This window comes from Haliotis cracherodii, unplaced genomic scaffold (genome assembly GCF_022045235.1).
Source record: "Haliotis cracherodii isolate W230 unplaced genomic scaffold, xgHalCrac1.p SCAF_2, whole genome shotgun sequence".
Taxonomy (NCBI): domain Eukaryota; kingdom Metazoa; phylum Mollusca; class Gastropoda; order Lepetellida; family Haliotidae; genus Haliotis; species Haliotis cracherodii.
The window spans coordinates 68,454,229-68,481,827 of NW_027266275.1; the positions used below are offsets into that span (position 1 = coordinate 68,454,229).

At 41.7% G+C, this 27,599-nt stretch overlaps 3 protein-coding genes across 3 annotated transcripts in view; 1 reads left to right on the plus strand and 2 right to left on the minus strand.

The window, feature by feature from the left end:
• LOC139469494 (BAR/IMD domain-containing adapter protein 2-like) overlaps positions 1–14,507 on the minus strand; it is a 28,821-nt gene extending 14,314 nt beyond the window's left edge. The window contains exons 1-8 of the mRNA XM_071251680.1: positions 14,224–14,507; positions 12,587–12,662; positions 10,274–10,366; positions 8,227–8,288; positions 7,043–7,114; positions 6,764–6,895; positions 5,778–5,843; positions 4,063–4,149 (exon numbers count right to left, since the gene is read on the minus strand). Coding sequence (XP_071107781.1) covers positions 4,063–4,149; positions 5,778–5,843; positions 6,764–6,895; positions 7,043–7,114; positions 8,227–8,288; positions 10,274–10,366; positions 12,587–12,662; positions 14,224–14,271 — 636 coding nt within the window. The 5' untranslated portion in view covers positions 14,272–14,507. The remainder of the gene's footprint in view (positions 1–4,062; positions 4,150–5,777; positions 5,844–6,763; positions 6,896–7,042; positions 7,115–8,226; positions 8,289–10,273; positions 10,367–12,586; positions 12,663–14,223) is intronic.
• A 5,700-nt stretch (positions 14,508–20,207) lies between these two features.
• Positions 20,208–20,882, plus strand: LOC139467746 (uncharacterized). The gene has a single exon (XM_071249254.1). The coding sequence runs from the start codon at positions 20,208–20,210 to the stop codon at positions 20,880–20,882; it is 675 nt and encodes a 224-aa protein (XP_071105355.1).
• Positions 20,883–24,533: 3,651 nt separating this feature from the next.
• The window catches only part of LOC139468409 (prosaposin-like), a 34,564-nt gene continuing 31,498 nt past the window's right edge, over positions 24,534–27,599 (minus strand). Inside the window, exons 18-19 of the mRNA XM_071250363.1 lie at positions 27,267–27,401; positions 24,534–26,606 (exon numbers count right to left, since the gene is read on the minus strand). Coding sequence (XP_071106464.1) covers positions 26,571–26,606; positions 27,267–27,401 — 171 coding nt within the window. The 3' untranslated portion in view covers positions 24,534–26,570. The remainder of the gene's footprint in view (positions 26,607–27,266; positions 27,402–27,599) is intronic.

Below are 27,599 nucleotides of genomic sequence, written 5' to 3' on the forward strand. Positions count from 1 at the left end.
GTTTGTTAAAGATTCATCCATGGGGTAGACCTTGATTGAATTCTTTACAGCCTCATTTCAATAGGTCAACATTTAAAAAGACATGTCTTAGGGCTCAGGTCGGGTGGGTATTGAGTAGGATCCGGGTACCCGTCATATATTGTTTAAAGACAGAAATTATCTAGAACTGTATGTTTAAACTACGAGTCACCAATGTTCGCAGTTTTTATAACTACTACACCCATTCCTTCTGACTTTTTTATGTTTGAATAAAAACAAAACTTCAGTGTTTACACCAGATCGTTTTATATGTGTATCTAAACACATTTTGCCAGGGTAACTGTCAAACTTGTTCTCAATCAGACAGTTTGTACCTACCTCTTGAGACCTACAGCGGGTATCAAGGTAGGGTCGGGTAAGAGGGGGTTGGGTACCCTGGTAGTAAATTTGGACTCGTCCAAGCCCCAACATATATCACCATGTCTGAACGCTACACAGCTGCCGTACGTATTCGCGGGTAATAGAGGAATGTAGTGTGTCAATACTGTGAAGAACTGATGACGGCTAAAGTGATGAAGGCTGTAAGAAAAGAAGCTATGCTACTACTACACATTAGAACCATCCATGGCTGATAAATAAAGGCAATGCAAACAAACCAAACTACAGTAACTCTAAGAATAGCTCAGTAATTCCCTCATGAGATGATTCCACTGCTTCCACAAGAGCCCTGGTGTAAATAAAGCAGATTAAACAGAAGGCAAGAGTCAGTGAGTGAGTGAGTCAGTGAGATTGGTTTAATGCTGCTTTGAACAGTATTTCTGTTATATCACAGCATGTCAGTTTGATGTGGGAGGAAAGCCCGAAGTGATGCAAGTGTCAGACGTTTACCACTTTCGTAAAACCCACGAGAATGGGTATGGTGCTGACAAACCTAGAAACATATTCAGGGTGAACCTGGATTCAAACCCATGATCATAGGTTTCTGGCACGCCCAAGGGACGCAACTCAGCACAGTGTTTTCCAGCACATTAGACACCTGGGTCACATGGCCCCTCATCACTGTTGTGACTATAGCAGGAGAGTGTACAGGCATGACAGGAAGACATGAGGACAGCTAGAGCCGTGTTAGTACATATGAAGGAAGGGAGACAATCCAGACACAGCGTTTACATCCTGCCAGTGTGACGAGGATTCAGGGACTCGTTCCATGAAGTAATCTTACCACTGAGACAAGCTTACTCCCATACTTAACATACGTTTGTTGGTATGTTGTTATATTATTTTATTACTAACATCCCATTGGGTACCATAAACGGTGACTTACTGGTCCAGCAGAAGAAGCTGGCCAAGGGATAATCCCCATCATGTTTGTTTAAGCAGGCTGGGGGGGAGGGGGAGTTGTGTCAGATCAAACATAGTAACACATAGGTAACGATTTTGCTTCACATCTCAAATTTACATAATTCACAGTCCAACTGTAAGTTTAACATGTTTAGCAGCATCGTCATAATGGGAGGCAGACAAAAGCCCCTGTACATGCCCAATAGGTCACCCGGACAAAATGGATTGAAGTTTGACATCCGGTCTTATTCATGAACTTATATCTGGCAAAAACCAAGTGCCGACCATTCTAAGAATTGGGAATAAACTGTAAATCAACCTGTCAATCAATGATTAATATGATTATTCACTCATTTTTTAAACGTTTTCACTCAGTGGATTGTTTAATGCCGCACTCAGCAATATTCCAGCTAAATGACGGAGGTCTGTAAATAATTGAGTCTTGACCAGACAATCCAGTGATTGACATCATGAGCATCGATCCACTAATAACTAATACCCTTGTCTCACATCAATGAGGAAGACTGATGAATGTGTTAACTAAGCTAGTTACCATGGTTACACTACAGTTTCAACAAAAAAAGAGCAGATCAGCTGATGAGTGAAATGATGAAGCTGTGTTATCATTGGGTTGATGAGATCACCAAGTTTATAAACAAAGCATAGAGAGAGAATCCAGTGACATCCAGAAATAAATGTGTTAAAATGCATCCACATCAATCATGGCAAGCCAGATTACCTCCATTGATAAGCTGAAAATAAAACATGGTTTCCATGACAACAAGGAAATACAATATCAGTAAAAGAGAATACACTCAAGCCTCATCATAATGTCATCCATTAATCACCTTTTGTCTTACTTTCCTACGGTGGAACCGTGTTGACTGTAAATCCATTAAATTGATACATCGTTAAAGAGGATGTAGCTTTATCATCCCGACAGAACCTTTATTGAACCTCTTGTAAAAAATAACAACTTCATTTTCTCAAACTACAGTGAGTGAGTGAGTGGGTGGGTTTAACACAGCTTTTAACAGTATTCCAGTTATATCACGGTGTGTCAGCTTAGTGTTGGAGGAAAGCCTGAAGTGATGAAGGTCTCAGACGTTTACCACTTCGGCGAAACCCACGAGCATGGGTATGGTGCTGACAAACCTAGAAACATAATCGTGGCGACCCGGGATTCGAAACCACAATCATAGGTTTCTGGTGTGTCCAAGGGACGCAACTCTGCACAGCGAATCACGGCGCCTGTCTAACTGTGCCGCCTCTCCAAATACAGCCAGCTCCTTACATATACATGTTTTGCATTTATGCTCCACTCTTGATGACGATATTATCTTGCCATTATACACAAAACTGTTTGTCATGATATTCCAAGTGAATATTTAAATATGTGTGACATAACTTATTGTCCCTATCAAAAGTTGAGAAGTATGTGTGGCGCTAGGTTTGCAGAACATGAAACGTATCACTCTGTTCCCGAAACTTTTGAGATTAATACTAACCCTAAATTGGCTCTTAGCATACGTTTCAGTACATTTGAGTGCCATTATATATGGAGAATCAATAGCTGAGCTTACTTGACCAAACAAAATTTACTGGAGTCAGAATTCGTTCAAGACGCTAAACATACAATGTCACACACTACTGCATGTGCTCACTGAACTTGATTATTTCCAATTAACTTTTTAAATTCCAGACTCACAATACTCCCTGTGTGCTTTAAAACCAAGGCCCAGTTCTACTTTGGGGTGAGGTGAGGTGAAATGGGCTTTGACGTTGCATTCAAGATTATAGCACTTATATATAGCAATGTGCATGCACGTGTGTGTGTATGGCTGCTTGTACTTGTCTTGACTTCTGCAAATTTTATATTGACTCTGAGTCCTTGTTTTATCCCCTTAATGCCAAGCACCAGGCAGGGTAACAACAGGTACCATCTTTTAAAGTCTTTTGGTATGATGTGGCCGGGGATCGAACCCCCAACCTTCTGCTCTCCAAGTGGACGCTCTACCACGAGACAACGGAGGCAGTCCATTTCACCAAGCAATCGTAGTGCAACAAGACATAAGTCAATGTTACAGTATAGGAGTTGTGATAGAGGTAGAGCTACAATCCGTTAGCGGAAGGGTCCCTAATCAGCAATTATGCCATATGATTTCAGATGATAAAAGATGTATTGTTATATAGTGAGTTTGATGTTTCCTGATTCAAACTATCAATATTGTTGATACATTTGCAGCCTAGTACAAAAATAGTTTTGAATCCCATCTAACATGGATTTGTGTTGTGTGGTGTTGATTCATTAGTCGTCTTGATGAATGACACCATCCTCACTTATCCATGGTATTTAGGACAAATACCCTGGAACCGGTTGTTACTGTAGCATCATTTCAGGATTGGTGTCAATATCAGCCTTTGAAATTCTTTTTCAGACTAGTCCAGAGGACTAGTGTGAACCTATTTCACTAATCCTCAGACTCTGTAGCTAATCCTGCTATCACCATGACCATTTATGTCAGTTTTATACAGTTCAAATTTTTTCCAAATTTTATTGAGAATTATAGCCCTGAAATGCTACTAATCAATGAGGACGACGATCATTGGATTTTTACTGGTCCTCAGCATAACTAAATAGTCTCGGGCAAGAGGCCTTATGCTTCCAATGTTTCCATGGATTCTGAGATGGAACCGTCAAAACGGGTCGTGTCTATGGGGTCAGCCGTTGCCATTACTCACCTTCTTGGTGTAGGAGGTCTGTACAGACGCCATGGCAGTCAGCCGCTCCAGCAGGTAGCAGTAACACTTGCGTTCCTCCAGGAGAGCCTGCAATGTGTTCAGTGTCAGAGCTGTACATGACATCACAGTGACGCTTGTATCACTACTGAGACTGGGTGTTGGCTAGTTAATAACTGTTTATAAAAGACTTTTTCTGCTACGTCTATTGGTTCAATGTAAACAATCAAAAAAAGTTAAGGACCACCAGATTCTTTCACATTACTATAGTTAATCATACCATGACTGACCATATATAGTAATAAGAAAGAATTGTGTGGTCCTGAACTACTTTTGATAGTATACATCCTAATGGAATAGTCTAATTTGGGGTTACTAACAAGATTAATCATGATACAGGAATCCTGCGGATTTGACTTGATTTTCACCTACATGTTTATCATGTTTTTGATGAGTCTTAGTAGAGCCAATATGTATTTGATTCAGTTCCTAGTTCCAACAAAAAGATCCAGTGCAATGTATCAGAAAATGTATATATTTTTTCATTTTAACATCTTTCAGTCAACAGAATATTTATCTGTTCATGATGTTTTGTGTCACTGTTTTGAAGACAAACGTTTGACTCATGCATGACTTTCTTAGTTGATCTCATGACTCTCAGAAGACTAGGCAGTGAGTCTTGGTGAGTCTCAGCAGGCAAAGTGTAAAACTCTGTCCAAGGGGCATAACTCCAGACCAATGTTTTAGGGCTGGGACGGGATACTCGGGTACCCGGGTTGGGTGGGTACTGAGTAGGACCCGGGTACCCACAGGACTACCCGGACCCATGGTTAGTCACATGATATAATGTTTAATGATATGTTACATTACAAGTCACTAGTGTTCACATTTCTTTCTGACTGTGCACCCATTCCTTCTGACTTTTCATATGGTGGAATAAAGATATAACTTATGTCAACTTCAGTGTATGCATGACCAGATCGTTTAATAAAGCAAGTGCTGTGGTAAAAAAATTCCCGATTGGACATTTTGTATCTCTTGAGACCTATAGTGGGTACCCGGGTAGGTTCGGGTAATGGGGGTGGGTACCCAGGTAGTAAATTTGGACGCGTCCCCGCCCTACAATATTTTATCATTCCGGTTATTTGTTGATACAGTGAGTGAGTTGGGTTTAAAACCGCTTCGAATAGTCACATCACAGCTATAGATAATTTTGCTGGAATCCCACTAACAACCACTGAGTATAACATTTAAATGATTGCCAGAACATAATATATATCTCAAAGGCACACATACTCATGAAATTATTTTTCATGTTTCATATAAATGTTTAAGGTATGTAACAACTGAATAGATGTTTGTTTGTTGTTTATCGCCACACTTAGTAATGTTCCAGCTGTACGACAGCGGCCTGTAAATAATTGAGTCTGGACCAGACAAAGCAGTGATTGATTTCATGTCCAACGTTCAACATCATAAATATTCAATGATATCAACTCAACTAAGACAACTATTTTTTGTGCTCTAATAACCAGCATAGGTTTCTGGGGACCAATTCCAACCCAGAACCCCAATGGGCTGAAAGATTTTTGTAAACATTGCATACTGCATTATATATCATATTCAACTGTATCCTATTTATGTGATGTTTGTGATGTGGAGATTAACTCTCCAGACATTGTGTGACACAATTCACTATGTGCAAGTTTCGTACTCACAAGCTTCAGGCCCTGTGTTCTGAACTCAGTCAGTTTTTCCTGGCATTTGGCAACAGCTCGCATATACTGAAAACAACATCGATTCACCATGTTCACACTTGTAAGAATTACAATCAATAATCAAACTTTAGTACAAAGCAGATTTCAACCAACTGTACATGATAGTTTTCTCATAATGCTAAGAAATATTTACTATGTTTACTACACAATCAGCATGACTAGAACATGTGGAATACATTTCTTTCCATAACACCAAGGAAGGCCAGACCAATCTATCTTCTTGTGTTGTGCAAACAAAAATAAAGTAAAAAATCTTAATTCAACATACTGTGTCCCATTTTAAATATGCTTAATTTTTTAATATTCTTGTTTGCATTACTGTTAAAACGTTCATTTTGAGAACTTATCTAAGGAAATAAAAAACAAAGTAACCTTGAAATATTTTCTTACTTTTTCTTTATTGTCTTTTGGCATACTGCCCAAGTAAATCCATTAAATGAAAAACACTGGTCTGGCCTTACAAAGTTTCATCAGGTACATTGTTTAGTTTTGTTTGTTTGTTGTTTTAAGCCGCACTCAGCAATATTCCAGCTATATGACGGCGGTCCGTAAATAATCGAGTCTGGACCAGACAATCCAGTGATTGATATCATGAGCATCGATCTACGCATTTGGGATACGATGACATGTATCAACCAAGTCAGTGAGCCTGACCACCCGATCCCATCTCTTACGACAAGCATAGTAGCTTTTTACAGCAAGCATGGGTTGCTGAAGACCTATTCTACCCCGGATCTTCACGGGTCCATCAGATACATAGAGACATGTAATCTGCCAACTCCTGCTTACATGTCAATGCCATATGTACATAAGTATTTTCTAAAATATTTCTTACTCTTTGATTACTGGATACTGTTCAACTTCTACAATCTACCCCTTCCTGAAGCTACTGAATAACATGACAACGAGCCCAGTGATTTTCCTACCTGTGCTTCCTTGGAGTCATCAAACGTAAATTTGGATTTGCTTTTCTTCCTGAACTTCTTGAGAGCTTCCTGTGCCTTGATGTAGGGGCCAATGTAGCCCTTGTGTCCGTGCTGGTACTTCTTGTGCTCGGCCTGCAGACAGAGAAAGTAGTTCCTGGATTCATACACTACACAAAAAAGGTCTGCATCGTGTCAGTTGACGAAGCAACACATACAGATGCTTGTTAAACCTAATGTCAACAAGTGACACAAGACAGTGAGCAGATAATGGACACTTACATAGGCATGCTTGAAGTCATTCTCCAGCCTGTGTTCCAGGGGCAGAATCACCTCAGAAAACAGAGCCTTTGTCTGAGAACAGAAAACTTATTGAGATCATCTTGTCATGGTTAATTATTAACATGACTGATTATCAAGGACACAGAGTATGCATGCAAGTTATAACATCATTTGACTGCAGATGATAGATAAAGTAAATATACACTGAAAATCAACATCCAGAAAGCAATATGTACTCAAACATTAAAGATATAGTGATCATGTTTTTATATATATATCATGATATGGCCTCTCATTTATTGAAGATTTAAAGTGATTTTTAGCATTTGACATGCCCAAAGATGACCCCTTTAGGCCTTTTAAAGATTTTATGATTATGAAATCAATATTTGAAAGTTTAAATTCTGCCAAGAAAATGTTTTGTCCATTAAACAAGTTACGTTGAATTGTCTGGTTATGGAGACGTGTAGAAGATTGAGAGGGAGAGACAAATTGGGGGGCTACTTTCTCTGTGATCTCAATATACATAAAAAAGGTGAAAGCTACCCTGGTCTATAGACTCTATCTCAACAAGAGATTCTTTGTCATGTTTGTGTACTACTATACACAGCCACATTGTCCACATCGTAGTGTTCCGTTCCATGAATTAATTAATGACCATCTTTACCTGTGTCATACAGCTGTTGACATCCTTGGCCAATCAGAGCATTCTCATGAGATATTTACTTTATTGAGAACACCAGGCCATCTCTTTGAGACAGAATGGCATGAGAAGTGTTTTGGCACACACGAGTGTTGTTCTATCAAGACTACAACACTCAAGGCCTCAGTAAAGCTATCAAAATGGTGGACATGTGGACATCTGAATTTGACACATCAACCACAAAAATGATATCCGATCAAATTCCCTATTTTGACTCGTACCATATCTTCCTGTGATTGCTCAGGTGAACAATTGACTTGCCTTTGCATGTGTTTGTGACAGGTGCCAACGGTGGGGCAGGATACGTTCACCTTTTTACGAATACCTGGTATTATCACAATTTGGTAGTGATTCATAAACACATGCTCATGATATAGTCAGAATCGTACAATCCATGAGCTTTTAACAAAAATTTGTTAAGAATATGGAAAGGGCTTTGTTGCTTTTGTTTTATAGACTGGAGAGGCTGTAAGGTACTCACACACTCCTCCACTTTGGCATACATCTCCTTCTGTATGTCTGCCAGCTTCAGGATAGCGCCACCTGAAAAGTCACAATATGATCAGGGGGTTGTTCCTTACAAAGTTGAGATGTTTCGAAGCACTTAGTGTACAAAGGAATAAAGTCCATATCTTGTTGTTCCTGTTAAAGTTCATCTTCCCGAGTCAAGGGCATTAACTGACTATAATAGTTCAGTTTCCACCCTTGCCGAACTGGGCTGGAATTCCGGAGTTACATTCTGGCTGGGCTAACGATTCTATGCATAGTCCAACCAAAAGCATGGAACGAACCAGACACACAGTTCATAAGAATATGGATTCAATCATGGATTTAATCATGGTGCTCAAGTGATTTGAGGCACTTCGCAAGGTAAGTTTTGTTACAATATAAATCTTGATTACTGATCAGACCGTCTTGACTGGGCGCCCCCATTTGTTTGAAGCAAATGCAAGTGATATGAGAGGTGGAATTTGATTGGTCAATAGGAGGGACATAGAAGGGACATAACTTGTAATAGCAACTGATGTAGTTACGACCAAGCCTGGAAATTCCAGTCTAGTTCGGCAAGTCAGTTAACACCCTTGCCTCGGGAAGATGTCAAAGTTGAGATGTATCGTAGTAGTGTACAAAGGTAAACAATAAGTATCTGGTTGGCATACAAAGCGCTATACAGTGTAGCTAATCATGCTAATAGAACGATCGATGATTGGCCATAGATAAGTTTGCAAAAGCATAGTCTTCAAAGGGCTCTGTGTTGAGTGAACTTAGTCAGTGGAGCAGAAATAATGTGCCTGACAAAAATCTGAGTATGTTTGACACTGATTACAGACCCTACAAACAATAACAAAAAGATTCTCTAAATGCTTCAAAATGTCAAATGGTATTGCCCCATGTCTGTCACATGTATACAGTAGAACATGGATATAACTACAAGGTACTGGAGAAATCAGTTTGTTATATACGTTGTTCGTTCCTTTTCCCTCGGAAACGTCCGCCATCTTGGATAAAACAAAACACAAAAGACATAATTGCAACATTGACTTGCATTAGCAGTGATCACTTCATTGCATTCAATTGATAACATTTCATAACATTCACTTAATAACATTAATTTCAAAACATTTTTAAAACCTTGTTTATAAAATATGTATTTAGCATTTCATAATTAACATATGGGGAGATTTTGTTTTGGCCTCGTTTTTCTGACTGCATTCGTGAAACTGCATAGGTTTAATGTTTGTTTTACAGACAAGAGTCCAATTACATGTACGGATAAGATTAACATAAAGCAAGTTTAACAAGGTTGAATCATCAACAGTGATTGTGTTGATTCGCTGCTGATTGCGTATAGCCAATTGACACTGAGTGAGATTTCTCAGTTCGCTATACACGACACTAATTAGTGCTATTTGGGCTTGTCTGGGATCAGATAATCAGTTCGCTATATACGTTAGTTCACTGGAAGAGATTTTGTAATTGTCAGTGACATTTGACAATGAGTGAGATTTCTCAGTTTGCTATACACGACACTAATTAGTGGTATTTGGGCTTGTCTGGGATCAGATAATCAGTTTGCTATATACGTTAGTTCGCTGGAAGGGATTTTGTAATTGTCAGTGACATCTGACAATGAGTGAGATTTCTCAGTTCGCTATACACGACACGAATTAGTTGTATTTGGGCTTGTCTGGGATCAGTTCGCCATATACATAAGTTCACGGTAGAGAGTTTGTTATGTATGTAAATTTTATATGATAATGTATAAGAGATAAAACGGGGATTTTGTAACAGTTCATCGTATCCGTTTGTTCGTGATATCTGTGTTCTACTGGACATACTCCAAGTGAGTGTGTGAGTTCGGTTTAACGCCACTTTTAGCAATATTCCACCAATATCACGGCTGGGGACACCAGAAATGGGCTTCATACATTGTACCCATGTCGGGAATCGAACCCGGGTCTTCAGCGTGATGAGCTAACGCTTTAACCACTAGGCTACCTGACCGCCCCCCATACTCCAAGCCTTACCTATTTCATCTGTGCCTCCTTGGCCATTCACCTGACAGGCATAGCCCACTTTGCCGATTGCCTCAATAAACGAGTGAGCTGATGACGTCATTCCTGTAATATACAACATTATTACAAACATAATGATATTTCAATATCATAATCAGTGTTGAAAGTCAAGGGGTCTTTTCGACCGCCTCCTTGGTCTAGTGGTAGGGCGTCCGCCCGGAGAGCGGAAGGTCTGCGGTTCGATCCCCGGCCGCGTCATAGCAAAAGACGTTAAAAGATGGTACTTGTTGTTACCCTGTCTGGCGCTCGGCATTAAGGGGCTAAAACAAGGACTGGTCAGCTTGAAGTCAGTATACTGTGTCTGAGTGGGGTATTCATGGTAAACTGTGGCATGGTATCTCAGTGAGCTAGCACTATAAATCGGCATCAGTCCGGACTAGTACCAGCAGCCACACAAACACACACACGTACATGCACGTCGCTATATAAGTGCAATAATCTTGGACGCGACGTTAAACCCCATTTCACCTCACCAAGGGGTCTTGTCTAAACCCTGATGTTAAAAGCTAAAGGACCGCTGCATTAAATTCCACGGGAGGAGATCTCAAGGACCCCCTTTCAAACACTGTTACTCTATCAGCAAATACAGTTTCAGCAGAAGAGATACCATGGTGACCACAAACATGTTCTGTTTAGCAGAATTTCTGCCTATAAAAGAACATACATATATATGGAGGTATGTTTCTTTGGTTATAAAATATACAGTGTTTTGCACAACACAGATACATGTGTCCAACTGCACTGAACACAGGAAATACAAAAACTGTGTCAAAAGGTAAAGAAAAAAAAAACATTGTCCATTATGTACATGAAATTTAAGAATTAATTTCATCAGCCGTATCAAAAGTCCCAGTCTAGTAATGAACAGTAAGTTAACCATGTCACAGGTAAGAAATCAAAGTTTGACATGTCATTGTGCAGTATGACTGAACCCTCACATTTCTAATCAGGACTTAAAAATTAAATTTAACAATTAAGTTCAACTATCAACAGTTAATACCTGCTTACATATCCTGATTCCACATATGATATACAACTAGTCGTGTCAAGGTACAGTTATGGCATTGACAGAAACTAACAGTTTCAATCCACTAGCCCTTATAATGATAACATGTTGCAAAACCCTTAAAAATGGTAATTTTCTACTAGTCCTTATGATACCTGGACTGTCCGGCAGTTTGGCAAGGATTATAGGACGGGTGCCAGTTTCTATAGCTGTATGGTAATTGTACTTTGTACTCAGTACAATCAGTCCTGTATAACATGGTTCAACACTAACTTGTAGTAACCCAACACCTTGTCATCTGTGTTTAGTTAGTGAGTGAGGTTTTACGCCGCTTTTTTTAGCAATATTCCAGCAATATCACGACGGGGGACTCCAGAAATTGTACCCATGTGAAGAATCGAACCCAGTTCTTCGGCGTGACAAGCGAATGCTTTAACCACGAGGCTATCCTACCACTCCCTGCGTATAGTTAAGAGTCAATACCATTGCTCAAACATCTCTAACATGTCTAACTTAAGGGTTAAAAGGTGACAAGTCAATGAAATATTTCATCATCTTCATGTACATTGATTGGTCATGTTGCTTAAAATACGGAAAACGAGAGTTTTGACCAGCACAATGCACATTCATACACATTCATACAAATATAGATACACATTCAAGCCAGATTAATTGGTTTGACACGGTTACTTGATCCGAATCAAAAGGAATGACCGCCGTGTTGTGACAGCAACATGTGAGTTGAAAGTGTCGCCTCAAATTGGATTGCCCACTAATTAAGAATATAAACTTCGCTTGTGGTTCTCTTTTATTGCATGCATTCGCTTCTAAGATCAAAGGATGTATAGTGTGAAAAGTTAACTAGTAGAACAATCGTATTTCCAGGACTTGCCGCGGATGTTTTCAAACAGATTATCAGAACTCCATTCAGCGATAAACAGTTGATTATGCAATGAGAAGCGTTATGTGCAAATGAACAACGAACAACAATACAATCATGTCTGTGTAAAACTCTCAGTATTAAAAGTGTACATAAATTTTGGGAGCCATGCGTTACCACGTGTAGTAACCGAGGTAGCGCTTTATCGAAGAGCACAATAACAGTTACCATGGAAACTGATACATTTATCATGTGTTCAAACATCTTGGTAAGATTCTTTCATGTGTCGATGCAACTGATTGATAAAACAACAAGTGTGCCAAATAATTCAACATTTGTCGCAGAATTATCAAATAATGTTACCAGCACCCACACATACCAACAAGTGCCTTGTGGTAGGCTTTTCCAGCTGTTAAAATCTGGCGCACTCCATTATTGAAATTGCTGGTGATATTCTGAAAAGAAAAAATATTAAACATAATAAGATGGTTTTTGGGCCTGAGAGAGATACAGAATACCATTTCCAAGAATGCTGGATGAGCAAACTTTCCTTGTGTTGACAGTATTATGAATGGTGTTAGAGATTACAAGTGGGAGAATTGAGAAACCCCAAAAACTTTTGCATATTTACATGAGGGCTAAGACAAGGGCGTTGAATGTCATTTGGGCTGGGACGATTTACATTCATGTATCAATCGATCAGATCATGCATACACTGAAGTTGACTGAAGCTTTATCTTTACTCAAACATATACAAGTCAAAAGGAATATGTGCATCGTCACAAAGAAATGCGATCATTAGCGACTTGTAGTGTAACCACTGAGCTACAGTGAGTTTTTGTCATCAAATAATATAGCAACCACCGGTCTGGGTAGTCCTGTTGGTATCCGGGTCCTACTCAGGACCCATACGATACGAGTACCTGAGTTATCCACCAAGCCAAATATGTCACTTATATTTCATGCTGAATTTTGAACGATGCTAACAGTTTAATAAATTTCAAGATTTTAGAGATGTTTCCTTATTCAACACAATGATCAGGAAAATGTAATGTGACGATGTCGGGGGGTCAAAAGGGGCACTGCCCACATGTCAGAATGGACATGGGGGAGCAGAAAGTCTAAAAAGCCATGAATAACAGACATGAATTCAATTTTGTACATTATGAATACAATACACATGAATAAACATGATAAAGAAAACAATAGATTATGTTTTAGGTTGATGTCGGTCTAGATAACAAAAATATATATATGTTTTCACTATTCAACAATATTTGTCTGTAGTAAAAACCACTGCCATTTTCACTTCCAACTATTTTTACCATTAACATACCCTGGGGGTGTGGATTATTGCTCATAATATCAACCACTTGTTTGGCTGATCAACATGATCAAGGATTTATTTTTTACCAATGTTTATAGTCGCTGTCATAACTGAAATATTGCTGAGTGTTATGTTAAACAAACAAAAAACTTTTTCTTTTTTCAGATTTTGCTTTCTACAGTGTTTTAGCTCTCTCCCTCATCGGACACTAGGGCTAGAGTTCTTACTCTGCTCTTTCTGAGTATAATATTACCATTCACCACGTTGATCCAGAAAATAACCTAGATATAATTCTTCAACATGTTTAATCTAGATATCATAACTTTTAAAAACAACTTTTTCATTATGTTTGAATCATTGCAAAATTGGTTCACATTGGGGAGGTGGACTTGGGCAAGAAGTCATTGCAGTTTCTTGTGTCAATCTGATTTTTTTTTAAAAAGCCACCATGGCAATCAATAATGAAAACATGCAGTGGAACAATATACCATATATGATTTATTCTAAACAGAATATATCGATAACAAGTTGATCGCAACTCGTGAAAGTGGGTCAAGCATGATTTTGTTTGTTTTTCTTCATTTTAAACATCTGTAAAATATGTTCATTTTGAGGTGTGAAAACACACCTGTTGCAAGGGATCTGGGTCAAATTCTGTTTCAAATATGATGAAAAGTAAATAAATTCACCTTATATATTGCTTCTGTGACTTTATGAGTGTCCTCAGGGTTCCACATTTTCGTTTTGATCGTTGTTGTCAATTTCCGCTGTGACAGGTGAGTTATTGGCCAGGGCTCAAGATTTTCGTCAGGTGGGAGACGTCGCACACATTCGTCAATCAAAAATCTTGGAGTTGCTTCGATTTTCTGTTACAGAATGCATCCGAGTAAGAAAAACAGTTAGTTGTAGCGTTGTTTTGACACAAATTGAGCACTATCTGTCATTATCTGCTTATTGATATCAACTCCACCAAACTGACTTCGGGCACCACCCAAACTAGGGACTGGTTATTGTGAAAAGATGGCAACATGTTTTAAAGTTGTTATTATCGTTTAACAGGTAATTACACAGCAAAACATTGACATATGAAATACAATAATGTTAAGTGTTTTTTCGTAAGTTATATCGCTACAGATTATTGGCGTATTAAAGAATCCACACGAACTGTAAAAACCAAATTAATGATATCCCCCGATCGATTGGCTTATCGCCTTTTGACTCGCTTGCGGAAGTCAAAGAAGCGCACGTATAATGCTTTTGAAATTGCACTGCAATATTTGTGGGTTGGCTTTCGTGTGAAGTGCGAGACAGTTTGAAGAGTGTGGTGGGAGCAGGGTTTTAGCAACAGTTCACGTCGGGAGACGGAAATGAACTTCACACATTGTACCCACGTTGAGAATCAAGCCCGGACCTACAGCGTGACGAGAGAACACTTTAACCACTAGTCTACCCCACCCCTTTTGAATAACTGTAATTCACCAATAGCTTTAATATTTCAGATGAAAATTGTCTGCTGTCTGATAATTTATTCAATTATCAAAATCGTTCCTATTTATTCACTTATTGAAGATATATTCACTTAGTTCCCTATAGTTAGATACACATGTACCAACATCATATAGAGTTCAAATCTGTTTTTGTCATTTGCAGTGTCATGTGCGGCTACCACGCATAATTAAACACTATCTAACTGCTGATGCCGTAGCACCATAGTGATATATTCATAACCTAAATCTTAATTTAACACAATACAACCAACATACATGCTCAAGATCTAAAAAGCAAACAAAGCCTTGAAAACACAAGTGTGTTATCTTTTTTGTGTGTTTAGCGGTCCCTTGTTAACTTGATGTCCGAAAAGGAAACTTTAAATTTGTTTAGTACGCAAGAAACACACATTTTAACTTCCCTTCGAGAGCGTTCATAAAACACAGCAGCTGATTTACAGGAGTGTACAGTAAATCTCCTAAATAATGATTGGGCCTAAAAGTGTCTGCAATACCCCACACTTTGCTTATGTCCCCGCGATCTTTGAATACTGCTTTGACACGATTATATTGCTATACTACTCAAAAGAAGGTAATGAACACCCGATTCTTTTATATTACAGTAAACTACGGTTATAACGAACTCAAAGGGACCACTAATTTTAGTTCGTTGTAGCCGTGGTTCGTTATATGCATATATACAGCATAACTACAGCAAATAGTCGGGACCAAAAAGTAAGTTCGTTATATCCGTCAGTTCGTTATAAGCGTGTTCGTTATAACCGTAGTTTATTGTACTATAATCATTTTGGAACTGAGTCATGACAACTAAGAAGATGTAAAAAGGGATATTTTTGTGTTTGTTGCTAAACACCACACTCCGCATTATTCCAGCTATATGACAGCGGTCTGTAAATAATCGAGTCTGGACCAGACAATCCAGTGATTGCTATTGCGAGCGATCCCCGCCGTCGGGTTTACTGTAGCATGCATCAACAAAGTCACCCAGGCAGAGTGATTAGTACGGTTTTACGCCGCTTTTAGCAATATTCCAGCAATATCACGACGGGGGACACCAGAAATGGGCTTCACACATTGTACCCATGTCGGGAATCGAACCCGGGTCTTCGGCGTGACGAGCGAACGCTTTAACCACTAGGCTACCTGACCGCCCTCACCCAGCCAGAACACCCGATCAATTTGGTCGCCGCTTATGACCAGCTTTGGTTCCTGGAGACCAGTTATAACCCGGAATCCCCACATGGATCCTATAACCACGAGACTTTCATCCGATTAACTACGGTAAACCCATCTTCCCGTTCCGTGAATACTTAGTCCCTTATGCATACGTCATGACCCAACAATCGTATAAAACAATGACTCTCCAGCCCCGGCGTGTCTACTAACTACAGTTGTATCAACGCTCCGTGCGTGACACTCGACCTAATCCAGGTGCCACATAGGATGTAATTTCGTGACTAAGAATATACCAAGTAGACTTTACACAATCAGGTTTGTCTGATGTGACTCATGCACGAGCTTTCCGCAATCCCTTTAGAATGAACACGCCGAAGTATGTTATTCACCCCGTGTTACTTATCATCATATGAGGGGCGGTCGGGTAGCCTAGTGGTTAAAGCGTTCGCTCGTCACGCCGAAGACCCGGGTTCGATTCCCGACATGGGTACAATGTGTGAAGCCCATTTCTGGTGTCCCCCGCCGTGATATTGCTGGAATATTGCTAAAAGCGGGGTCAAACCATACTCACTCACTATCCTCATATGAAACAAACTATTGGATTTACCCGTAAAATCGCCGCGTCATTGTATATTTGTTTCCAATTTCCGTCTTTATGTTATCAGTTATGATTGGAAAGATAAAACCTTTCATGAATAAAAGAATATTGATCAACACATACGTAATACATTTTTGTCAACTATGTAAAAAAACATTAATTGTAAACAAAACTAAAGTCTGTTTGATAGGGCAGCGAGAGAAATATGACAATACATACGTAACAGGCTATGTTATGTTGAGAACTTAATTAGTCCCTCGTATATAACAAATGTAACATCATAATTAATCTTATTCCCTCATATGTAACAAATGTAACACCATACTTAGTTCTATTCCCTCGTATGTAACAAATGTAACGCCATACATAGTTCTATTCCCTCTCATGTCAAAAAGTCAAAGGGCTGGTCAAAAAGTTCTGAGCCTAACAAACAAAACCAACAATTGTGAAAGTGTTGTTAATTTTATTTTTCAACATAATCTCCCTGCTTTTCAATACACTTCTCATATCGATAGTGAAGCTTTTCAATTCCAATCAGGAAGTTTTCAGAAGCCACCTTGAAATACCCATTCATGACAGCTTTGATGTCCTCGTTGTCGTCACGTCGCTTTCCACGAAGGTGTTCTTTCAGTTTAGGAAACAGGTTGAAATCCCTTGGTTTCAGGTCTGGCGAATATGGAGGGTGAGGAAGCTCGCCGAACCCACATTGTCGCACAACAGCCTTTGCAAGTCGAGAGGTGTATGAAGAGGCATTGTCATGAATTAGTAGAACTCCAGGAGTCAGCATTACCCGCCTTTTTTCTTTGATAGAATCTATCAGTCGATGAAGCAAACCATCATAGTGGGCACCGGTCTTTTGACTTTCAAAGTAATCAAGGATCACACCCTTTGCACCCCAGAATACAGTGGCCATAACTTCCTTCACTGATCTTGAAGACTAGAAATTCTTTGGTGACGGAGAAGTTGAATGGTGCCAGCCTTTAACATAGTCCCTTTCCCTCGTATATCATTTAAGCGTGAAGTCATAATTAGCCCCTTTCCCTCATATATCATTTAAGTGTAAAGTCATAATTAGCCCCTTTCCCCCGTATGGCGTTTAAGTGTAAAGTCACAATTAGCCCCTTTCCCTCGTATGTCATTTAAGTGTCACATTAAAATTGGTCCTATTCCATCGTATGCAACAACTGTAACACTATACTTAGTTCTATTCTCTCGTATGTCCTAAGTGTTACATTAGCAACAGGTGCTCACAAATCATATCAAAGTTACATTAATCTATTTCATTCTTATGAAAAACTAAACTAAAGCAATGCATCAAAATAACGTATATACATGTACTTACAACCCCGTATTGCCCGTGCTGTTTTACTGACTGGCATCAAATAACATAAGTATAAACATGCTGTCATCCGATGTTTATCAGACTATATTTACCCCACGATTCGACTAAAGCATCAGCTTACCTAATATAAGGGCTGACGGTGAGTCCCGACCTGGCAGATAGTGTACCCCAGTGCATGCACTCCAGGTGGTGATAATGTTATGTTATCTGTCGCCAAGCAGACATCCGAAATGCCGCCAGGAAATTCCAGTGTATCTTGACGTACACCGAGAACCGACTTACCGTAAATCATCGATTAAACCGCCAAGGATTCGCACGCAAACTGGAACTTTTGGGCAAATTTACCCATTTAATTTTTCTCCGCAAATTTCTTTGAATTGCCAAGACACTATTTACAGATCAGACAAGCATTTAATTTAATTACCACACTGGCATTTGTTGTAAGTTGAGGACCTTTGTACTTGATTATTTATTAGTGTTTCTTAATAAAACAAAGTGCTGATGCATGAGTTCCCAATAGGGAGTTCATATTTTGTCGTCATTTTAAATCACGATAACGCTTTATTTATCCGAGGTTTATTCACGACAGTGTTTATTTGTTTATCGACGGGGCGTGGTCGGGAAGCGCTTCGGCTGAACGTGTGTGTTATGGCTCGAGTTCATCTGAAACATTACGGGGAGACGGTGGTGCAAATAAATGATCAATCTCGAGGCAGCTGTCATCAAGGTCATCGCGACCATCATACGACATACTCACAATTGATGAGGCAATTATAAACACGTTAATTTAGTATGTCGCTGACGTGGCCTACAGCTGACTTGGCGGACGAAGCACTTAGTGGAGAAGGTTGGAGCGGAGGACAGGGTTAAAGTTAACGACAACGCACGCACAATACAAATTACATAATCTCACATGCTTCCGCTTAGCTAAAATATATTCCCTGCGAAATTCATAGATTCAAATCTGTTTCCATGCTCTGGTAAAAAGACAAAACCCTATTGAGCATCACAGAACTGGTCAAAGTGGCGTAGAGTGGGGCTGGGCGGGGTCAAAGTGGTGTAGAGTGGGGGAGAGTGGGGTCAAAGTGGCGTAGAGTGGAGTGGTAGCGAGGGGTCAAAATTGGGTGAAAGTTGTGTAGAGTGGGGTCAAAGTAGTGGAGAGTGGGGTCGAAGTTGAGTATAACGAGTGGTAGAGTGGGGTCAAAGTGGTGAAGAGTGGAGTGGGAGAGTGGGGTCAAAGTGGTGGAGAGTGGAGTGGGAGAGTGGGGTCAAAGTGGTGGAGAGTGGAGTGGAAGAGTGGGGTCAAAGTGGTGAAGGGTAGGGTAGAGTAGAGTGGGGTCAAAGTGGTGGAGAGTGAGTGAGTGAGTATGGTTTTACGCCGCTTTTAGCACTATTACAGCAATATCACGGCGGGGGATACCAGAAATGGGCTTCACACATTGTACCCCTGTCGGGAATCAAACCCGGGATTTCGGCATGACGAGCGAACGCTTTAACCACTAGGCTACCAGACCGCCCCTGGTGAAGAGTGGAGTGGTAGAGTGGGGTCAGAGTGGTGAAGGGTGGGGTCAAAGTGGTGAAGGGTGGGGTCAAAGTGGTGAAGGGTGGGGTCAAAGTGGTGGAGAGTGGAGTGGGGTCAAAGCGGGGTAGAGTGGGGTCAAAGTGGTGGAGAGTGGAGTGGGAGAGCGGGGTCAAAGTGGTGAAGGGTGGGGTCAAAGTGGTGGAGAGTGGAGTGGTAGAGTGGGGTCAAAGTGGTGAAAGGGGGGGTTAAAGTGGTGGAGAGTGGAGTGGTAGAGTGGGGTCAAAGTGGTGGAGAGAGGAGTGGTAGAGTGGGGTCAAAGTGGTGGAGTGGTAGAGTGGGGTCAAAGTGGTGGAGAGTGGAGTGGTAGAGTGGGGTAAAAGTGGTTAAGAGTGGAGTGGGAGAGTGGTGTAGAGTGGGGTAGAGTGAGGTCAAGGTGGAGTATAACAGTGGGAGAGTGGGGTCAAAGTGGTGAAGGGTGGAGTCAAAGTGGTGGAGAGTGGAGTGGGAGAGTGGGGTCAAAGTGGTGAATGGTGGGATCAAAGTGGTGGAGAGTGGAGTGGGAGAGTGGGGTCAAAGTGGAGAGAGGAGCAGGAAAGTGGGGTCAAAGTGGTGGAGAGTGGAGTGGGAGAGTGGGGTCAAAGTGGTGGAGAGTGGAGCGGGAGAGTAGGGTCAAAGTGGAGAGAGGAGCAGGAAAGTGGGGTCAAAGTGGTGGAGAGTGGAGTGGGAGAGTGGGGTCAAAGTGGTGGAGAGTGGAGCGGGAGAGTGAGGTCAAAGTGGTGGAGAGTGGAGTGGGAGAGTGGGGTCAAAGTGGTGGAGAGTGGAGTGGGAGAGTAAGGTCAAAGTGGTGGAGAGTGGAGTCAAAGTGGTGGAGAGTGGAGTCGGAGAGTGGGGTCAAAGTGGTGGAGAGTGGAGTGGGAGAGTGGGGTCAAAGTGGTGGAGAGTGGAGTGGGAGAGTTGGGTCAAAGTGGAGAGAGGAGCAGGAAAGTGGGGTCAAAGTGGAGGAGAGTGGAGTGGGAGAGTGGGGTCAAAGTGGTGGAGAGTGGAGCGGGAGAGTGGGGTCAAAGTGGAGAGAGGAGCAGGAAAGTGGGGTCAAAGTGGTGGAGAGTGGAGTGGGAGAGTGGGGTCAAAGTGATGGAGAGTGGAGTGGGAGAGTGGGGTCAAAGTGGAGAGAGGAGTGGGAGAGTGGGATCAAAGTTGAGTAGAGCGGGTTCAAAACGGTGAAGAATGGAGTGGGAGAGAGGGGTCAATGGAGTAGAGTGGAGAGGGAGAGTGGGGCCTAAGTGTTTGAGAACAGAGTGATCTCTGGTACTGATCAGTATCCATTTTGACAAAAACAAATCATGTCGAAAGATCAGCATCACTGAACTGGTACACCACATAGTCACTCTGTTTCCACATCACTGAGGGAGGTGAAGGTAGAATGTTGATATTTCAAGTGAGTTTAGGTTTCAAGCACTATGCAGATCAGCTTGATGTGAGAGGAAAGCCCAAAGTGATGCAGGTCTTAAAGGTTTACCACCCTGATGTAATCCACGAGCATGTGTATGAAGCTGACACATCTAAAAACATGATCAGGTCAAATCTGGGATTCAAAATCAGTATCATGCCACATAGGGATGCAACTCGGCCCAGAGAATGGCCGACCCTTTGACAACTGAGCATCCTCCTCCTCCTTACCCCTGCTCCCCAACCCCCAACCCTTTGTCACTGGAACAAAAGTTGATCACACCATCTGTATGCTATGACCGAAAGACAGACTCCTTGGTCCAGTGGAAGAACTTCCACCCACAGAGCGGAAGGTCCGGGGATTTCTTCCCCAGCCGCATCATACCAATAGTCGTTAAAAGATTGTACTTGTTGTTACCCTGTCTATTGCTCTGCATTAAGGGGCTAAAACAAGGACTGGTCAGCTCGGAGTCAGTATACTGTGTCTGGGGTATGTCCGCAGCATGGTATCTGTTTGCTTGCACTATAAATCAGCATCAATCCCCACTAGTACAAGCAGCCTCACACACACGTGCATGCACATCGCTATATAAGTGCAATAATCTTCGACGCAAATACGTTCACATCATTTCAGTTCCCCTTAGTGAGAGTAGTGACTGCTGGTGGACTATTGTTAAGTATGTTCATGGGGGAAGCATGCAGGAATAACTGCCCATTCGTTATTTACAAGCGTTAGTGCAATGACAATTATTCCTCAAGTTCCTGTTTTCAGTAAATTGTTGCAAATGTTGGTGAATTTTGTGCACAATGTGGTCCACATAGTTACAGGTCTAAGCTTGATGTCTTACGTAGGGGCAGCTGATAACTACAACCTGTGATCTAATTCACTTTGACTGGCTGTCACAACTGACATGGAACTTACATCAGCTGTCACATGTTCAACATTTGGGATAATTGTGTGTTGACAGGTGACATCAGCCAGCGGGTCAGCCAAGCGCAGCACGTTACATCACGAGAGAACATCCTCCCAGATCCGGCCACTTCCACACAGCCATCTCAGTGCAACAAGTAATTTCAGTCAGTGTTCAAGTGTGAGGGTTAAATGGCCTCAGTACTAAGATACTTTTGTGTATCTCCAGTGAAATCCTTTCCTCCGTAAAGTAATTATCTTACAGACAATATGTGTATACCCTGTGAGTAATTATGAAATAGAAAATCCTACTGTGTACATAATACACTTATCCTTTGTAACATGAAGTGAAGTAATGAATGGTAACAGCAGTCAAGAAGGCTAATGGGGGCTAACAGGGCAAGGGGGGCTAACAGAGGTAAGGGGGGCTAACAGAGGCAAGGTGGGCTAACAGAGACAAGGTGGGCTAACAGAGACAAAGGGGGGCTAACAGAGACAAGGTGAATGACATAGGCAAAGGGGGGCTAACAAGGCAAGGGGAGGGGCTAACAAGGCAAGGGGGGGGGGCTAACAGGGCAAGGGGGACTAACAGAGGTAAGGGGGGCTAACAGGGCAAGGGGGACTAACAGAGGTAAGGGGGGCTAACAGGGCAAGGGGGACTAACAGAGGTAAGGGGGGCTAACAGAGGTAAGGGGGGCTAACAAGGCAAGGGGGGCTAACAGGGCAAGGGGGACTAACAGAGGTAAAGGGGGGCTAACAGAGGTAAGGGGGACTAACAGAGGTAAAGGGGGGCTAACAGGGCAAGGGGGACTAACAGAGGTAAAGGGGGCTAACAGAGGTAAGGGGGGCTAACAGGGCAAGGGGGGCTAACAGAGGTAAGGGGGCTAACAGAGGCAAGGGGGGCTAACAGAGGTAAGGGGGGCTAACAGAGGTAAGGGGGGCTAACAGAGGTAAGGGGGGCTAACAGGGCAAGGGGGGCTAACAGAGGTAAGGGGGGCTAACAGGGCAAGGGGGGCTAACAGAGGCAAGGTGGGCTAACAGAGACAAAGGGGGGCTAACAGAGACAAGGTGAATGACATAGGCAAAGGGGGGCTAACAAGGCAAGGGGAGGGGCTAACAAGGCAAGGGGGGGGGGGGCTAACAGGGCAAGGGGGACTAACAGAGGTAAGGTGGGCTAACAGAGACAAGGTGGGCTAACAGAGACAAGGTGAATGACATAGGCAAAGGGGGGCTAACAAGGCAAGGGGAGGGGCTAACAAGGCAAGGGGGGGGGGGGGGCTAACAGGGCAAGGGGGACTAACAGAGGCAAGGGGGACTAACAGAGGCAAGGTGGGCTAACAGAGACAAAGGGGGGCTAACAGAGACAAGGTGAATGACATAGGCAAAGGGGGGCTAACAAGGCAAGGGGAGGGGCTAACAAGGCAAGGGGGGGGGGCTAACAGGGCAAGGGGGACTAACAGAGGTAAGGTGGGCTAACAGAGACAAGGTGGGCTAACAGAGACAAGGTGAATGACATAGGCAAAGGGGGGCTAACAAGGCAAGGGGAGGGGCTAACAAGGCAAGGGGGGGGGGGGGTGCTAACAGGGCAAGGGGGACTAACAGAGGTAAGGTGGGCTAACAGAGGCAAGGGGGGCTAACAGAGACAAGGTGGGCTAACAGAGGCAAGGGGGGCTAACAGAGACAAGGTGAATGACATAGGCAAAGGGGGGCTAACAAGGCAAGGGGAGGGGCTAACAAGGCGGGGGGGGGGGGGGTGCTAACAGGGCAAGGGGGACTAACAGAGGTAAGGTGGGCTAACAGAGGCAAGGGGGGCTAACAGAGACAAGGTGAATGACATAGGCAAAGGGGGGCTAACAAGGCAAGGGGAGGGGCTAACAAGGCGGGGGGGGGGGGGGGGGGGCTAACAGGGCAAGGGGGACTAACAGAGGTAAGGTGGGCTAACAGAGGCAAGGGGGGCTAACAGAGACAAGGTGAATGACATAGGCAAAGGGGGGCTAACAAGGCAAGGGGAGGGGAGGGGCTAACAAGGCAAGGGGGGGGGGGGGGGCTAACAGGGCAAGGGGGACTAACAGAGGTGAGGTTGATGAACTAACATGGCATGGTTGACTAGCAAGAGGCAAGGGAACTAACAACAGCAAAATGGCCTAACAAAAGCAAGGGGGGCTGACAGAGTCAAGAACGCTAATAAAGACAAATGGAAGACTAACAGAGAAAAGTTAAAAAGGCTAAGTGAGGCAATAAATTACATCCCCGGAGTATACTTAGGGAGACAAGGGGAAATAACAGAGACAAGGGGGGATAACGGAGACAAGGGGGATAACGGAGACGAGAGGCAATAATAGAGACAATGGGGGATTACGAAGACGAGGGGCAATAACGGAGACAAGGGGGGATAAACGGAGACATGGGGGGATAACGAGGAAACTAACCAGATAACTGAGCTGATGGAGGCTGTGGGAAATAAGGCAGACAAGTCATAAAATAAACAACAAAAGTCTTATTAAGGAATGTTTTTTTATTGAAAAGAATGGGAAAACATTTTGCTCATGACTTACAAAACTTTGATGTTCACATCTAAGTATAACTTATTTGGATCTACAATGACATTCAGGAGGTTTATGACAACTTGTTCATTGTAAATGACTGCAACTTCTCTTTCACAAGTAATAACAAGTCAAACTGAATGAACCGTCAGCCTTGCTTCCACCATCAGCTGTCACAATGTCACACTCTCTCCATGCTGATTCTGTACCAAGAATTACACTCAGCTGAAACAATGGCTCCTTCACAGTAAACAAGCTGTGATCCGTAAACCTAAAACTCTAAAAGTAATAAATAACTATCTTTTTTTGCACCAACATTTATGCACAGGTATAAACTTAATAATAAAATGTGGAGAATGTACTTGTGATACACATGAGATATTCCAACATAGGAAAATATTGCTTAATTTTATTAATTGCTCCTTATTACAATTATTTCATACTCTCTCCTAATGTGGACATGTACCTGCACTGTTCAGGTCTCCAAATGCAAACACAATACCTTAAATGGAAAATTATATAAATGTACCAAGAAAGACAAAACGTATATACGATACAATGACAACACACCAATGACCTCCTATATCAGGATAGTTTGTCCACATGGTCCCCGACCTGTAATCCAAGCATATCAGGTAGGCCTATCATGACAGACATGCACTTCTCATCTTTTCAAAATGTTACCAATCTAAGTGCATATTCAGTTAAAGAACAATACCACTCAAAAGAAGTTAGGAAACACTTGATTTCTTCACATGACTATCGTCAATCTGGCATGGCATGGCATGGGTGTTCTTGAACTTGTTTTGAGTAGTATATATTTTGATAAGGTCAGTAGAGTATGGGCAAACTATCCACTTTATTTCATTTTAAGATTATGTACAACAGATAAGAGTGTATACTCATACAGACTTAAACATGATATTTCTCTTGGAGGGTGGCAAATAAAATCTGTACAATAATGATCTCCATGTTCCCTGTCGATGTAAATGACTAACCTGCTGTCATTTCATCTCTGGAAAAAGAGACGAAGCAGGAATGGTTTTCTTCATATTCTTTTACTAAGTGCCCAAATTTTTCACTTCCTGCATTTGTTTTCTTAATGTGATTAATGCTTGTTTTTATGGTTGAGGTTCCCATGCCAGTAAAGGCACAACGTTTGTAGACCATTAAAGTAACACAAATTAACAACAATACTTGTGGATACAAAAATAGTGCAATTATAGCAGCAATATGTACAGTTTCAAATTGCGAACTTAGTATTGTGTACAACCTTCAACTTAAAAAAAAATGTTTTTGCATAATGTTCACATAACATCCTACTCCTTGAAGTTATTTCTAAGTTCAATAAATCTTATTACCGGGAAGTACATATCTAAAAATATTATATCAAATTAATGCACCAAAGAAGATATCATATGGATCCATGTATAGTTTCATATCAATTCAGTTTGTTAAATATTATATCACTGAATATGGAATAACACAACAATGTATCAACTATATACAAACCTAAACAGAAAACAGTTTTTTCCACTCTTGTCAACAACCCCATTTAACTTAAACCTCATAAAAATATAATCTTCATAACCCAATCGGCATGACAATTTTGCGCTACAAACCTGAAGTAAAATCAAGACAAAAACAGAAATTAAGATGTACCCAAACTCATGTCAAGATTCTATTTAGTGTAAACTGCTAAATATTTTTAAGCATAATTTAAATAAAGAATGGCTGAGATCACCTAAATGTGTGAAGACTAAACGACTTATCTCACCCAAACATTGATGAGACTGATGCAAGGAAGGTCTAGAACTTAATGTAAAGTAACATTACGTGTCTATCCAGTGTCAGCAGGTCCTCGAGAACAACTGTTAACAGCATCCTATGGCTAGCAATACTTAAGGACAAAATGAACCGAGTATTTAAGTGTGTTATTTCTTATGAGCTTGGGTTTGGATTTTCCTGGTCTTCCCGATCCTGGCTTGTGTCTAGTTCCACACGTGTTTCTGGCAGTGCTCCATGGCCTGGAAGACAAGGAAAGAAGAGTGAGTGAGTGAGTGAGTGAGTGAGTGAGTGAGATGGAGGGTGGGAGGATGGTGAGATGGAGGGTGGGAGGATGGTGGGTAAGTGAGTGAGTGAATATATCTAAGTACTCACGTTACACTTCCTTGCATATCCAAGTACTCTTGTTACACTTCCTTGCATATCCAAGTACTCAAGTTACACTTCCTTGCATATCCAAGTACTCAAGTTACACTTCCTTGCATATCCAAGTACTCAAGTTACACTTCCTTGCATATCCAAGTACTTACGTTACACTTCCTTGCATATCCAAGTACTCACGTTACACTTCCTTGCATATCCAAGTACTCACGTTGCACTTCCTTGCATATCCAAGTACTCACATTACACTTCCTTGCATATCCAAGTACTCATGTTACACTTCCTTGCATATCCAAGTACTTACGTTATACTTCCTTGCATATCCTAGTACTCACATTACACTTCCTTGCATATCCAAGTACTCACATTACACTTCCTTGCATATCCAAGTACTCACATTGCACTTCCTTGCATATCCAAGTACTCACATTGCACTTCCTTGCATATCCAAGTACTCAAGTTACACTTCCTTGCATATCCAAGTACTCAAGTTACACTTCCTTGCATATCCAAGTACTCACGTTGCACTTCATGGCATTGTCTTTGTTGGCACACCAGAAGCTTGGTCCAAAGGAACACTTCTCCTTCCCCAGCAGCTTGCTCTGGAAGTGGAGCTTGGTGTGGATGCCCCGACTGGCTGGACACAGGCTGATGGTCTGGCAGACAAAACACAAGGCTTAGGAACCATGTTATAAAATTAAAATAGTGCCACGGCACTGTAGCTCACTGGCATTTGTCGTCAACATCCTACAATGTCAACATAGACGGCCACATAAAACAGTTGTGGTCAGCATTGCTATTCAATTTTTTTCTGTATAAATACCAGGGACAAAAGCATTAACAAAAATGCTGAG

Excerpts from the sequence above, each read along its gene's own strand:
- LOC139467746 (XM_071249254.1), top strand. The coding sequence starts at position 20,208 with ATGGTGGGATCAAAGTGGTGGAGAGTGGAGTGGGAGAGTGGGGTCAAA.